This window comes from Coenobita brevimanus, chromosome 65 (assembly GCF_032717465.1).
Source record: "Coenobita brevimanus isolate Jiangsu-jjx chromosome 65, ASM3271746v2, whole genome shotgun sequence".
Taxonomy (NCBI): Eukaryota; Metazoa; Arthropoda; class Malacostraca; order Decapoda; family Coenobitidae; genus Coenobita; species Coenobita brevimanus.
In genome coordinates this window covers 25,251,418-25,268,460 of record NC_137018.1, presented here as the reverse complement: position 1 = coordinate 25,268,460, position 17,043 = coordinate 25,251,418, and the positions used below count along the sequence as shown (strand labels likewise).

The following is a 17,043-nucleotide window of genomic DNA, read 5'->3' as shown; positions in this document are numbered from 1 at the left end:
CTCGAATATAAAGTCGTGTTGGCCTGAAATTCGATGAACCTAAGTTATGAAGCAGGAGTGGGTCCTCTTGATAAATACTAAATCATCTCTCTACTCTCACTCATTCCGCTTGGCCATCAACTGAGCAGGTGTAGGTTAAGGGATCTTTCAGGTGAGAATAAAAGAATCATGGTAATAAGTACGGACCACCACATTTTCTTTTATGTGTCCTTCCTCCTTTGGCCGTATTCTCGTCAGTATAGGAGACTTTCTAATACCTCTTCTTTATCGATTACTTTGCGTATTACGACTTACTGTTCCCCTTTGTGTTGTTTATGCCATTGCCGTATCCACATACATAGCACAGATGGCGTACAAGAGGATATTAAGCAGCCACATAAAGAAATTAACTTATGGAAAAGGTGCCAGAAAGCCTCGTAAGCTGAAAATGCGGGCCCTTGCGACTCTGTCTGGGCCAGCTGAAAAGACAAAGACTAGGAAGATCACGGCAGCCGGTGATCCCAAGGCGTCATCTTGGAATATGGAAAAGTAGAAGTACCTGCACACTGAGCCAGTTTCATGTTAGGGTGCGTTCCACATGACTTGAACCACCTTTGATGAATTGCTTAATTAACTGTGTCAGCACATCATAAGTCAAACAAACAGATCTGTCGGCAAGAATCGTGGTTTGGAACGGCTGAGATTCTGCTGGTACTTTACTGTACACACCACATCACACCTGTCTGGCTGCTACAGTGTTGCTCCTCGTCTAAATCAGTACTGCGTACAGGATGAATTTATCTTCATGTGCATGTTTTGAAAATCTGTGACAGTATTGAAGCTTCTTACGGTTATATGCGAGCAGGTACATATTTGGACATGATCCTTTGAGCGTCCGGGGAGGGAAGGAGAAATATGTTTGTCTATTCGTACTTCTTTTGGCAAGGTTTCGTTGAAAACGTGAGGAGACGCAGCCATGACAACACGGGTTCACGTTTACGAGTGTGGCCTGTCGTAATGATGCTAGTGGGCGTTCCTTCAGAGGCGGGTGTAAAAGCGGGCTAATGGAAACTGGGATTTAGCAGAATATAATATGTAGCAGCTGCTTCTTCTGTATAGTGAGCAAGGATTTTGTTATGCAAACACGAAAGAACAAAAGGGTGGAAGCCTGAAAAATTGTTGTCCTTCCATAAAAAATTGCATAGGTGTGTGTCAACCTGGCAGGTGGGGTAAAAATGAACGAAACATAAAGGCACACAAAGAGCTGCATCCAGCACAGTCATCAGTTGACAGACAGTGGCTTTTGCTGATAGTGGTGGTCCGGACGGTAGTGATGATGATGGTCGTAGAGACGTAATGGTGGTTATGACGACGATAATACTAGTGATGAGAGTGGTGATAATGGTGGTATTGATAATGATGGTAGCTGTGATGATGATGGTAGTGTTGTTGTAATGGTGGTAGTAATGATGACGTTCATGGTAGCAGTGATGAATGTAGTTGTGGTGATGGCGATATTGATGGTGGCTGTATTATAATAGCGGTAATGGTGGTGATGGCTCTTCGGTAGTGGTGATGGTGGTGGTGGTGGTAGTCATGTCTGTGGAAGAAGAGAAAATGCCTGCGATAAGGGAAGTGGCAATGCCAGTGATAGTGTTGATAATGGTAGTGTTGAAGTCATGTTGCTCTGAATGAGCCACTCACTCTGTTGTTGTTTGCTTTCCATAATTAGCTGGTAATGACGATGGTGACAGCGGCAGTGATGAGGCTGATATTGTGGATGGCGATGGTAACGGTATTAGTAGAGATGATGACAGTGGTAGTGATGGTAGTGTGGTATATATGACAGTGGTAGTGATGGTAGTGTGGTATATATGACAGTGGTAGTGATGGTAGTGTGGTATATATGACAGTGGTAGTGATGGTAGTGTGGTATATATGACAGTGGTAGTGATGGTAGTGTGGTATATATGACAGTGGTAGTGATGGTAGTGTGGTATATATGACAGTGGTAGTGATGGTAGTGTGGTATATATGACAGTGGTAGTGATGGTAGTGTGGTATATATGACAGTGGTAGTGATGGTAGTGTGGTATATATGACAGTGGTAGTGATGGTAGTGTGGTATATATGACAGTGGTAGCGATGGTAGTGTGGTATATATGACAGTGGTAGTGATGGTAGTCTGGTATATATGACAGTGGTAGTGATGGTAGTGTGGTATATATGACAGTAGTAGTGATGGTAGTGTGGTATATATGGCAGTGGTAGTGATGGTAGTGTGGTATATATGGCAGTGGCAGTGATGGTAGTGTGGTATATATGGCAGTGGTAGTGATGGTAGTGTGGTATATATGGCAGTGGTAGTGATGGTAGTGTGGTATATATGGCAGTGGCAGTGTCTGTGGTAGTAATGATAGTGGGCGTAGAATCCATTTACACACTGATGATTCACCCTTCATTTTTCAACCTACTTCTCATGGCGTCCATTACAGCACAGTTACAGCTCCTTTTCTGTCTGTCTGTCTGTCTGCCTGTCTGTCTCTCTCTGTCTCTCCCCTCCCCACGTTTCCCCACATGACACACCTAACTTTTACTTCGTCTGATATTTCTTACTGAGGCAGATAAAAAAAAAGAAGCTAATCTGTAATGTGTCAAAATCCAATTCCGTCCACTTTTCAGCTCTGCACAGTCTTCCTCACGACCATCCTCTTACCCGCCACAACACACACCTCGCTTCATCTCTTCTCGGCATCCCGGTGTATCGCTTCCTCGTCATCTGGCTTGGAGAGATCACATCACTTTCTCCTGAGATTTTGGCTTTTTAGAGACTGGGTGTGCTGAGCCGACTTCATATTTACTTTAACCGTATATTGGTGATGTCTCTAGTCATCTGTCGTGTGTGTATGTGTGTGTGTATCTATCTATCTATCTGTCCATCTATCTATGAGGATAAGTCTACCCCTAATGGCACTGTGCAGCGTAGGTGGAGCAGCTGTAACTTCCACCCAGATCTCTGTTAAACGGGGTGGGATGATTTTTTTTTTTTCTCACCAGTTCCCCTCCTCTCCCTGATTGGAGCGAGGGAAAATGAGAGCACCGTAAAAATCCGCCAGGCAAGATAATAAAAATCTGTCTTCGCTGTAACTCACTCATAATTTTAAGACAAGTTTGCTAAACAAATTTTTCTCTGAATTCATCTCTTAAGGTATTATTTAACAATTTTAAAATGAAAAATATTCACTCAGTTGATATTTTATTACACAGGGAACACAGTGACTTTAATTTTAGGATTAATTTGGCTCAATATGTGTTTCTTTAAGGCATTTGTTACCAGTTAAAAAAAAAGAGACAGTTAAAAATTCCCGTCTATTTTCATAACTGTATAAATAATGTGGCGATTTACACTTCTGCGCTTAAAGACTTCTCCGGAGACTGGAACGAGCGAAACGAGCAGAGCCCCGCGTAATACTTTGGTCAGCGGCCATAGGGGTAGGAGGAAACTGGGCGTACCTGAACGATGCCCTGGGGAAAATATTAGGTAGATGATTTAGCTTTGACGTAGAAACTGATTTTAAGGCGATTTAGTAAAATAAACATTCTCTAAAATAATTTTTAAAAGTTGAATTGATAAAACTCACGATTCCTAAGTTAATGTGATGCTCTTGCATTATAGATACGGCGAATTTAACGTTAGGATTATTTTCGTATACACATTAAAAAAAAAAAATAATCTTAAGACATTTGAAAATCCCCGCCACCTTTCGTAACCCTTGCTCTTCGTCTTTTCGTCTGTCTCAAGGTTGATTGGCTTCATAAATTGAATCTAGACGCCACAATACCCCTGACGAAGATAAATGGTGCACATTATATGGAAAGAGGCGGCTTTATGGGGTCTAGCTTTTGAACTCGACCTGACCTTCACCTTCAGACGTGTAAGAGGACAGTCTCGTTCGTCTCCGTTGCATCCCTCTACATGTGCTCTCACTGGCTCACTATTGCACTAAACAGCCTCTGAGGTCTTTCCTTGCCTGCGTCACACCTTGCAACATATTCTAAGTGGCCGTGGAGATTCCGTGACGACTTTTCCTCGGCGAATTATTCTGCACATTACTACTTTGTCTCCTCACGTCTGCCGTTGAGCAAACTACGTCGATGCTAAAACGATATAAACAACAGATAATACAAAAGCAAGGTATAATATGTAAAATAAATCGCTATGGAAGACGCGCTACGAAGCCCTCCATGTCACCCACACTATGGCACTTATAAAATGGGTAACACACACACACACACACACACACACACACACACACACACACACACACACACACACAAACTATATTCTCAGTCGTTCCTGCAGCCGAGTGGTCAGCTCTGGAACACTTCTCGTCACACTGCCTTCCCCCTCACCACGACATCCATTACACCATATGTTCCCTCCAGCCGTCTTAAACTGAGTGGGAGATTGTTTTACTCTCTCTCTCTCTCTCTCTCTCTCTCTCTCTCTCTCTCTCTCTCTCTCTCTCTCTCTCTCTCTCTTTCTCTCTCTCTCTCTCTCTCTCTCTCTCTCACACACACACACACACACACACACACACACACACACACACACACACACACACACACACAGAAGAAATGAATATTGAATACTTATTCTTTTGTATAATAATAATATTATTATTATTATCAATTTTTTCATTTTATTTGTTAATATAACAGTTATTATCCTCCAGCATAATAAAGATGGCTAACCGGATAGACAGACAGAAACGATGGTAACTGAGAATGAGGTTTGAAACAGTGAGAAAGAGAGACAGACAGGCAGCAAGACGGACAGACAGTTAGGGAACCAGACACACAGACAGTCGGAATGACGGATGGACAGACAGACAGACAGACAGATAGCAAGTGGGGATGGGGCAGGAGGTGGGAGTGAGAAAAATAGGACAACTGTTGAAAGATGACGACAGAAAGAGGACCAAAAACCAGACTTCGATATATCAACATGTTTTATTAAATTTTCACACATCCATATTTCATGCCTTCACACCTGCCATGTTCTCTCTCTCTCTCTCTCTCTCTCTCTCTCTCTCTCTCTCTCTCTCCTGCACCCTTCCTCCCACTCATCTCCTTCAAACTAAAACACTGCGATTAAGCCTTCCGAGTCCTCTCTTCCCTCCCTTCCTCCCTGCCTCTCTCTTAATCTCTCTCTCTCCCTCTCTCTTAATCTCTCCCTCTCCCTTTCTTAATCTCTCTCTCTCTCTCTCTCTCTCTTAATCTCACTCTCTCCCGCCTTATCTCTTATCTCTCTTATGTCCTTTCTTCAATTACTTGGAGTCCTTTCTCTGTCTGTCTGTCTGTCTGTCTGTCTGTCTGTCTGTCTGTCTGTCTGTCTCTCTCATATTAAACCTGACTACTGCAATGCCATAGGCCTCCCTCTAAACCCTTCATTAACCACTGAATCATCCACCACCCTGATGATCAAGAAGAAGAAGAAGAAGAAGAAGAAGAAAAAGAAGAAAAAGAAGAAGAAGATGAAAAGAAGAAGAAGGAGAAAAGGAGAAGAAGAAGAAGAAGAAGAAGAAGAAGAAGAAGAAGAAGATCAGGAGGAGGAGGAGGAGGAGGAGGAGGAGGAGGAGGAGAAGAAGAAGAAGAAGAAGAAGAAGTAAGGCAGCTGATGATCAAAGGAAATACTGTCGCCAACGCACCAGAATCTCTCTCTCTCTCTCTCTCTCTCTCTCTCTCTCGTACATTATTCTGGCATTAAATATAAGTAACTCCTGCTTTCAGAAGGAGTAAAAAGTTAATTCATTCCTCGTCTATCACACTTCCACTAACGACAAATGGTCCCCCCCCTCTCTCTCTCTCTCTCTCTCTCTCTCTCTCTCTCTCCTTTCAAAGCAAAGCCCTGACCTCTCTCTTCCCCTCTCTCTACCCACACACACACACACACACACACACACACACACACACACACACACACACACGCACACATAAACACACAGATACATTAACAGCAAAACCCTCCCTCCCCCCCGCCCCTCTCTCTCTCTCTCTCTCTCTCTCACCTTTCTTCATCAAGCCACCACGCCCACTGGAAAAACGGAGATAAAAAACATCTTTTGTGACAATTATTGCAGAGAACACGAAGAGAAAAAAATAAAAACGCTCCAGGGAAAATGTTGATATGTTTTTCTGGAAATGAGAGAGGAAAAGAAATGAAAAAACTGGAATTACTGACGAAAAAATAATTGGACTTTATGGCTGGGGGGAGAATTAGGTTAACTCTCTCTCTCTCTCTCTCTCTCTTTCCTCTACGTACTGCTCCCGTCTCCTTCTTGCCCTCTCTCCTTCTTGCCCCACTCTCCTCCTTCTTTCTGTTCTTCCTTCCTCTCTCTGCGCTTTCATTCCTTCCCCTTTCTCTCCTCTCTTTCTCCATTTCGTTCCTTTCTCCCTTCTCTCATTCTCTCTCTCCTTAATTCCATTCTCCCCCCTCTCTCTACTTTTTCTATCTCTCCTCTCGTGCTCTCCTTTCCTCCACTCTTCTCTCCTTCCCTCCCTCCTTCCTTTTGCCTTCCTTTCCTCTCCCTCTTTCCTTCCTCCTTCCTCTCCTTCCTTCCCTTCTCTTTCCTCCCACTCTCCTCTCACTCCCTCCTTTCTTTTCCTGCTTACTCTCTTCTCTCACTCCTTCATTCTCTCCTTCCTCCCTCCTCAACTTTCTCTCTCCATCCACATTTTTCTCCTCTGCCTCTTCACCTTCCCTTCACCCCCCCCTCTCTGTCTGTCTGTCTGTCTGTCTCTGTCTCTCTGTCTGTCTCTCTCTTCCAACGTGCTGTCCTCTTTCCTTCCAAATTCTCACATTAAGAAAAAAAAAAAACTCTCCTTCTTTCCTTGCTCTATAATCTCTCCCTCCCTCTCTCCTTCATTTTCTCTTCTCTTCCTTTCTTTCCTCCTCCACTCCACCCTTCTCTTCCTTCCTTCGTCCCTGACTCGCTCTTTCTTTCAGCCCTACTTCACTTTCTCCCTCCCTCCCTCCCTCCCTGTTTTGTTCTTTCTCTCTAACTTCACTTCACACTACTTTTATCTTATTTCTTTCTCTCTTTCCCTCTCCTCTCTCCCCTCTTTTCTCTCCTTCCTTCCTACTCTCGTTTTCTCAGCTTCCTCCTACCCTCTTCCTTCCTTCCTTCCTTTCTTCTTCCTCCTCCTCCCTTCCTCTTTTTTCCATCGCTCCTATCTTCCTTCTCTCTGCCTTCTTCTTCCCTCACTCCTTCCCTCCCTTCCCCTTCCGTCCTCCCCTCTCTCTACCTCCCTCCTCCTTTCTTTCTATCTTCCTTCTCGCTTCCTTTCTCCATCCACCTCTCCTACATTGTTTCTCTGTCTCCTTCTTTCCTTCCTCCTTCCTTTCCCTTCCCTCCTTCCCCGCCTCATTCCTTTGTTCCGTCACCCTGCCTCCTTCCTTATCTCCTTTTTCTTTCCTTACTTCTTCCTTCCCTCATTCTCCGGTAGATGTGTTGGTCTTTGCTTCTTTTTTCCAACACATTCCTTCGTGTCCTCATGTCCTCCTTCCTTCCAACGTTTCATTACTCCCTGCTTCTTCCTTCCTCCTCTTCTCCTCCATTACGTCTCTCGCTGTTCACGTTCCCTTGTCTTCCTTCCTTTGTTACATCTGCCTCCCCATTCCTTCTTTCCTCCCTCCATCTTCTCTTACATTCCTTTTTCCGTCTCTCTCCTTCCCCTCTCCTTCGCCTCTACCCCTTCCCTCTCTCTCTCCCTTCTCCTTAGGCCTTTGTTCTCTCCCTCTCTCTTACCTTGCCTCCCTCTCCTCCATGATTTGTTCCTATAGCAGTTTCCCTCCTTCTTTTACTCTCCCCCCCTTCTCTCCCTTTCCTTCACTATTTCCTTCCTTCCTTATTTCTCTCCCTCCTTCCCTCCTTCCTCTCCTCCTTCCACGCCGCGTCTGTGTCTTTGTCTGGGCTGCTGTGTTGGTCAGAATCAGAGTGCAGCTTTAACACTAAACGTGGGTCATTACTGCTCTCTCTCTCTCTCTCTCTCTCTCTCTCTCTCTCTCTCTCTCTCTCTCTCCATTTACTTGCTCTCCTTCACTGTTCACTATCTCCCTTCATTTGCATCTTTTTTTATATTCCCTAACTCTCTCTCTCTCTCTCTCTCTCTCTCTCTCTCTCTCTCTCCTCATCCATTTCACCTTGTCTTTTTCCTTCCAGCTCTCCAATTTCTTACCCTTTCTGCCTCTCTTATCTTACCCTTCCCTCCTCTCCCCTCCCCTCCCCTCCCCTCCCCTCTCCTCCCTCCCTCCCTCCCTCCATTCATTCCCATCCATCAAAATTGAAAAGTTCGTCCCCTCCTTCCCCCTCTGCCTCCACCTACTTCCCTCCCTCTCCTTCACTCCTTCCCTGCCCTTCCCTTCCTTCCTTTCTCCCTCCTTTCATCCCTCGCTCACTCCCTCTGACCTCTCTCTCTCTCTCTCTCCCTCTCTCTCTCTCCTCGTATCCTGCACGGTTGCCCGGTTTGCTAGAGCAGGTGATGGCGAGGATGAAGATGAGGCCGAGGGTACGAAGGAGTACAAAGGAAAGCGAAGATGAACAGACCTACTGGGCGTGTGTGGAGTATTTGTTATATGGCAGGTTGTGACTAAGTTATGTATTGCGTGAATATATGACAAAGACTGCAAATGGTGATGCCCCCCCCCCAACCCATCCTCCAATCCCAGCAGCCGAAGCCAGCAGGAGAAAGTGCCAAAGCCCCGGTACTCGATGCAGGAGCACTGTATTGCACCAGTGATGAGCGTCTCGTATCAGAAAATGGTTAGTGAGTGACTGGCGGACAGTTTGGTTCCCAGAGATGCCTCAGGAAGGGAAGTAGGCAGCATGTGCTACCATGCAGCACTGGCATGGAAATTTCATGGTAATGGATAATGGAAGAAAACATATTCGCCATTTTCTAATAACTTTAAGGAAATATGGTACCAAGTTAACACTAGTTACTTAACCATACTGATTTGGAGGCCAGGTAAAAGCCTTATTACCAAACCTTGTAAAGCTGTATCACTTTTGTTTCCAATCTTTGTATTTATCAGGAGAAATTGTATATATATATATATATATATATATATATATATATATATATATATATATATATATATATATATATATATATATATATATATATATATATATATATATATATATATATATATATATTCATATATTATATATATAGATATAAATATATGTATATAGATAGATAGATTATTGTAAAAAGAGGGCAGGGCTTAACACTGAATCATTTGGCACTCTACTTGTGCCGGCATTCCATTTTCGTTATTAGATGGAAAATATTTGAGGGGGGGGGGTAAGGGTGAGGGTGAGGGTAAGGGGTGAGGGTGTGGGTGAAGATGAGGTGCAGGGTGAGAAGGTGGTGGTGTGTTAGTACTGCATCAGCAACAACAACACTTCACCCTCTCCCTTCTGCTAAACCAACCATCCTTTTACCCACACACTCTTATCCCAGTATTTGTATTACGTCTCCTGAATATTACCCACAGAAACATTCTTATTTCTCTCCTCTCGCAGTTCTTTCTTTGTTTCCACCATTCCTTCTCTTTGTCTCCTTCCTTTGTTTCTGTTCCTTTGTCTCCTTTTGTCTCTGTTCCCACTTCCCTCCTTTTCTTTCTAACGTCACTCCCTCCTTCCTTCTGTTCTTTCCTCCCTCCTTCCTCCTATTCTTTCCTCCTTCCTTCCTTCTGTTCTTTCCTCCCTCCCTCCTTCCATCTCTTTAAACTTCTTTCATCCATCTCTTCTTCCCTCTTTCTTTCCCTCCTTCCTCTCCGATTTTCTCTCGTCTTTCTTTGCTCCATCTTGCTCTCCTTACCTTTACCCTTTTCTCTTCCCCCTCATGCCTTCCCTCCACGCTTCTCTCCTCTCCCTCTTTCCTTCTTTCTTTCTCTCCTTGCCGCCCTCCTTGCACCCGGTAATCACAGTTGCCACATAATACACCTCGTACCCCACAGCTTCCATGTATCTCCATTTGTGTCGCCTCGTCTGGCAGTTCTGGGTACAGCTGAGTTCACAAGTCCATGGTACACAGGCTGCAACAATCACCCTCTGTAGATGCCGAGGCGATGCTAACCCCTTCGGTCTGAGGGTGTATTGTATTTTTTATTCTTGCTACCTCCAAATTATTATATTTTACTTCGGAGACATTAATTCGAACAGGAAGGGTTTGATGTATCCTTCATTAATGCTATCACAACACAGCAAGACTCTGGTCTTTAGGTAACAAGCATACGGTAACAGATGTGTCACTGAACTGTAATATTTCAGTCTGACCACTATGGACAAGTTATCTGAGACCATTTAGCCTGGTACATGATGCCTTACATAGCGCATTACTCCTCTCACATCCTAGACAGTGTACCACTAACTGTAGCAGTACTATAGTCTATTAGATTGTCCTGTGCACCTGAGATGTATGAAGCAAGTAGGGTGTGTTTGATTCGCGGCTGCTGATTGGCCGCCGATGATGTCACTGAAGTAAACGCATTCATGTATTATAGTGCAACATGCGGACGTAGGTGTACACCGTGGGTGGATGCAGTGCAACATGCGGACGTGGGTGTAGACCGTGGGTGGATAATTTATTTCAGACGTCACTCACCTTTTATAAAACTTTATGATCAGCTTAATTTTGTTTCATAACAGTAAACATTTAAAGCTAATTTTGACCTATTTAGCTTCAAAAATTATTCCATATTTAAACTGGCTGCTTATGTTGCAGGCAATTTAAAAAATATAAATATATGTGTGTTAAAATAAGAAGAGCTGTAGATTTACATCATCGGCGGCCAATCAGCAGCCGCGAATCAAACGAAGCCTACTCGGCCCATAATCTCAGCTGCACAGGTGAGTCAAACAGGGTATGGTAGACACAGCCCCTTGGCTCATCTAAACGTGAACCCAGTGGACTGCATGCACGAGGTGCTCTCCTCCATTGGTTCACGTTCCTTCTTTCGGGGATAGGTAGTTTAGGGACGTTTGTATAACCGGGCAGCAGAGCAACCCACTTTTATCACTGCCACCACATGAAGGCTTCCCTCTTCGGCACCACCACAAACTGTACCACGACCTTGTGGCTTCAACTGTATCCATACCTGTATCTTCAGTGTGCTGTCGTACTGTTAAGTTTTATGGCTCACGGCAGAAAAGTAATGTACAGTTATTGAAGTAAGGCATATAGCAAGCAAATTTCTGTGTTTAAAAATATCATCATCACCATTATCATCATCATCATCATCATTATCAGCAGTAAGATCATCAGCATCACCATCATCAGCATCGTTATTATCGTCATCGTTATCATTGTCATCCACCTCCTCATGATCATCATAATCATCTTCAATATCCATCATCGTTCTCATCATCTTGAGGGGGAGAGAGAGAGAGAGAGAGAGAGAGAGAGAGAGAGAGAGAGAGAGAGAGAGAGAGAGAGAGAGAGAGAGAGAGAGAGATGAAAGTAAGTGGACGCTGAGTGCCAGGTCCTGGAGGGTATTTTTGGCTGGGGTATAAAATGATGAAGTCTACCCGCGGCAACCTTTCCAATTTTGTTGTTATTGGTGTTGTTCCTATTGCACCAAAATGCCATCATCACCACCACCACCACTCCACTTTCATAAATGGGGTGGGTATGATCTAGAAATAGGAAAATGAGGCTGCGTGTTCGTCTACCGCATGGCCTATTTCGTGCCATGAAAAGATAAGAGGGTTGCTGAGGAAATGGGCGTGGTGAGCAAAGGAAGGGGTATGATGGGCTAGAACTGTGATGGGCTACGGGGCTGGGGCATGATATATACCCCCGTGGATATGAACAGAATGAGTGCAGTGTAATGTTCGTTTAGAATATCTTACACTTGTGAAATTGTCAGGGGAGGCATAGAAATGGGCGTGGTGGAAAAGAAACTAGTGGAATGAGATGGAATGGCGGTAGGGTGTGGGGAGAGGCCATGGGAGTATTACGCTGTTAAAATAGTTACTGTGGAGTTTACGCTTTGAGGGCTCTGGAGGATGACTTCAAGGTTTACTCCAGCAACAACAACAAGACATACTCGCGTTATTCTCACATACCGAGCCTTTTGTAGCACTGGTGAAAAAATATACATCATCATCATCATCATCATCATCATCATCAGACTGCTATAAATGTGGTGAGAAGGATCCAGAAAGAGACCAACGATAAACGCCTGAGAAGAGGGCTATCAACGGAGTGCCCCGGGGAATGGCCCACACCTCCATTCACTCACCACCATAGCCCCAGAATTTCTCGACACTGGGAAAAAGAGAAGCTTACCATGCCTCGTTTACGGTCTCTCTCTCTCTCTCTCTCTAGGAGTCTCGTTAGGAGGAGCAAGATGGAACTGTGTGTGTGTGTGTGTGTGTGTGTGTGTGTGTGTGTGTGTGTGTGTGTGTGTGTGTGTTAGATCAGATATTAACATGATTATGATTTCAATAGTCGTTATCATAATGGCAGTAAGTCGTCGTGGTTGTGGTACTGGTGGTAGTGATGATTAGTGGTAGTGGTGGCTGTTAAGGAGGATTGCCGTAGACAGTGGTAGTGATGACGGTGGTAGTGATGAGAGTGGCAGTGGTAACAGTGGTGAAAAGGATAGTTGTGGTGGTTGTGATGACTGCTAGTGATGACAATAGTGGTGATGACAATGGCTGTGGTGAGAGTACTAGTGATGAAGGTGGTAGTGACGACTATGATGTGTGTTAGTGACAGTTGTTATAATGACAGAGGCGGCTGTGGTAGTGATGACTGTGGTGGTGATACTGGTCGTTGTGGTAGAGGTAATGACAACAGTGGATGTGGTGATAAGACATCTGGCAAAAATGGTGTGCTGACATTTGCTTTTAACACACATTCCCGCATCACAGTTCAGGACAGACAAAAAGACAAATGCTCACAAGTGTCCCCACATCGCTAGGGTGGACATTCCTTGTCTGACTAGGCAGGGAAGCGTTGGTTAGCACAGAAAAGGATGCCAAGACTAGGACCGAAGCATGCTAAGGTTAGGACCAAAGGATGCCAAGACTGTGACTGAAGGATGTCAAGACTAGGACCGAAGGATGTGAAAGTTAGGACAGAAGGATGTCAAGGTTAGGACAGAAGGATGTCAAGGTTAGGACAGAAGGATGTCAAGGTTAGGACAGAAGGATGTCAAGGTTAGGACAGAAGGATGTCAAGGTTAGGACAGAAGGATGTCAAGGTTAGGACAGAAGGATGTCAAGGTAAGGAAGGAAGGGATAGGAGTGAGACAAATAGGAGGTGGAAAGAAAGGAGTGAAGGAGGGAGGTGAGGAGTGTAGAAGTTAAAAAGACAGGTGACATGAGCGTGTACGTACCTGTGGCTCTGCCCTGAGTGACCTGGTATGAGGCACACTGCGCTTGGACCTGGCGTGCGGCAGGGCGTGCTGCACGAAGTGGTGTGCCCCAGGCCAGCCAGCCACCTGCACCACAAAAACACATCATCATCATAATCATCATCATAATCATCATCATCATCATCATCATAATCATCATTATCATCATTATTATCATCATCATCATCATCATCATCGTACAGTACATTAGAATTCGTTATATTTCACACATCATTAGTATAACACCAGCACACCGCCATCATCATTATCATGAATATTACGATCACTCCCATGATCTAGCACTGCAATATAATACGCCACATTATACATACCACCAGTACAGCACCATAATAATCACCATCATTACATAATATACCACAACACAACCCACCAGTACAGCACCACCACACCATCAGCATTATCACTAGCGTATATGTACCATTCAGAGAGAGAGAGAGAGAGAGAGAGAGAGAGAGAGAGAGAGAGAGAGAGAGAGAGAGAGAGAGCTGAACACAATATCCTGGAGGCTATTCTTGCTTCTAGGCTGAAATATTCACCTCTCTCCCGTGACGGTTCTCCGGTGTTGTTGTTGCTGTTATTTATATTGTTATCACTGGACAACACCAAAACACCAACGGAAAAAATCGTTATCATCACCATCATTATTATCACTACTGTTGTTGTTGTTGCTACTACTGCTACTACTACTACTACTACTACTACTACTACTATTGTTAATATTATTGTTATTATTATTTTTATCATTTGTTGTCATCATCATCGCCACTATCATTATCATCCTAACCCCATCAGTTCATGACAGAGAAGTAAAAAGTAAGGGAAGTGGAAGATTCGGACGGTGGCCGCGGGTGGGAGGGTGCAGGAAGGGAGGACACTCGCTGACACCACCAAACTCGAGTGAGGAGGAGTTTTTTAAAAAGTAGGATCAAACGACATGACCTTTGAAGATGCCTTACTGCTGTGGAGATATTTTTTTTGGTAGTATTAGCCAGTCCTGTTCGTCCGGTGACGTATATTAATTTATTCTTGGCATTTCCCTACTATTTTATTCGGCTCTGGATCAGTCTTACGAGCATGTTAAGTTTGATATCGCCTTCGTTTACCTTTCGCTAAAAGAGGTAAAAAAAAAAAAAAGCTAACTAATGCTGTCTGGGGGTAGGAAAAATAAAACAAAAAAAGTAATCGGACTGAAGGCATTAATATTATTATTATTGTTAGCATTATTATTTTTATTGTTATTTATATTGTTGTTGTTATTATTATTATATCTTCCCTGGCGAAGAGCAGTACACAGACGAGCAGCGCAAACATGCCATCGGCAGTATTCGGGTCACGCTGCCATCTTCGCCCTGCCTACAACCCCCATCACATTTACCCCGGGGAAGGGATGCCAGGCCTCAGGTGGTGTGCACATTCAGCGTCCTTAGGGTACACAAGGATCCAGGTGATCATAACATTCAGCCTTATTTCTAGTCTTATTTTTAGTTTTTTATTTCCTCCAATTTGGTTGTGATGCATTTAGCATCCGTCTAACGTACGGAAGTGAAGCTTGGACGTTGTTGGAAGGACACAAGTCAAGAGTGAGAGCAGTGGAAATGAGTTATTTAAGAGGAGCTTGTGGAGTCACGTGGAGAGACAGGCTGACGAATGAGGATATAAAGGAGCGTTGTGGTGTGGATGTGGATGTGATAGGAAGCGTTGTGAGGAACACACTGAGGTGGTTTGGCCATGTGGAGAGGATGGAGGGTGAAAGACTGACGAAGAGAGTGTATGTGAGTGAGTTGGAGGGTGGAAGAGGGAGGGGGAGACCGAGGATGAGATGGAGGGATGGGGTGGAGAGGTATATGAGAGAGGGGTGTGTGAGTTGGGAGCAGGGTAGTGAAATGGCGGGGGACAGGGCGACTTGGAGGAGATTTGTTTGTGGCCACCCCAAACGGGATTGAGGCGTCTGGCAATAGATAGATAGATAGATGAATGAAGACAGACATACACATAGATAATCATATACGCTTCGTAAGTTTGTAAGAATTCCGGTATATCTATATATCTATATCTATATCTATCTATCTATCTATCTATCTATCTATCTATATCTATCTATCTATCTATCTATCTATCTATATCTATCTATCTATCTATCTATCTATCTATCTATCTATCTATCTATCTATCTATCTATCTATCTATCTATCTATATATCTATATCTATATCTATCTATCTATCTATCTATCTATATATACACAAATGGGTGCAGGCCCTTCCGTCTGATTCCTTCCACAAACATATACCCGTGCCAGTTAAGGAATTCAGCACCATTACCTCCACATCACCGCTACCAGTACATATCGCCGCTACAGTCACAACCATCACTACCAGTATCATCCACTACTGCCAGTACTATCACCACTACCACCACCACCACCATAGTGTGTACTGGAACCAATATCATCGACTACACTGACTAATACTTAACTCTTTTTATTTACCACATACATATACAGTACCACCCCAACCACCATCACTATCACAGCCAACCACAACCACAACCACTACCATAACTAACCTCTACCACAACCATTACAACAGTCATATACACTACCATTCAACCACCACCCAAGCATAACAAACCACAACCACTACCACCGCCCACCACAGTCACGACCACAACCACAACCACTACCATAGCCACATACACTGTCATCCAACCACCACCACAACCAGAAGCAACTACAACCACTACCACATCGACATACACTACTACATCAACCACCACCACAACCAACCACAACCACCAGCAAAATTACAAACACATGCACTGCCACCCCAACCACCACCACTACCATAACCACAACCACCAGCAGTACCACAGCCTCAACCACCACTACTTGGACAATTACACCCTAAACCACAAGCAGTACTACAACCACAACTATACTAACTACAACCACAAGCACAACAGCAACCATCACTACTACCACACCCACAACCACCACAACCACAAAGCCACAACCCCCACCACCACCACCTCTACCGCAATCAGCAGTAGTGGCGGAGGGGATAATCAATTTTCCTTTATTCGGAGGAAAGGAGAGAAAGAAGGAGGGAGGAAAGAAAATGAGGCACTTTGGAGGTAACTCTCTCTCTTTCTCTGTCTGTCTGTCTGTCTGTCTCTCTCATCCATCCTTCATTTATTCTTTCCTTTTCATCTACCCTCCTGTTTTCCTCCATGTCTAAAGGTGATCCAGGTCTGGCCGAAACAGTTCCTTCTTCCCAGCAAACTATTGTTCAGTTACAAATGTCAGTATAATTCTTCATCTCTGCCGCTTTTCTTTCTATACTTCCTTCCTTCTCTCCCTCCCTCCCTACCTTCCCATCTCAACATGACAGAGGGACACAAATCTCTGACAGTCGTCTCCCCACCTTCTCTCTCTCTCTCTCTCTCTCTCAAGGATATTTTCGATCACATTTTCGTCGGGAATCTAGTGAGTTAAGTTACAAAGTGACTTAGCTTTTGAGAAAGTAAAACATCATCAATAACTCCCTCGGTATAATGACATCTATATTCTCCAGATCTTTCCAAGGGTCCTGCTTATTAACGTTTTTGTCA

General features: G+C 44.1%; 1 protein-coding gene across 1 annotated transcript in view; it reads right to left on the bottom strand.

The window, feature by feature from the left end:
* amon (prohormone processing protease amontillado) overlaps positions 1-17,043 on the bottom strand; it is a 278,590-nt gene that overhangs the window by 113,000 nt on the left and 148,547 nt on the right. Inside the window, exon 2 of the mRNA XM_080276457.1 lies at positions 13,397-13,501. Coding sequence (XP_080132583.1) covers positions 13,397-13,501 — 105 coding nt within the window. The remainder of the gene's footprint in view (positions 1-13,396; positions 13,502-17,043) is intronic.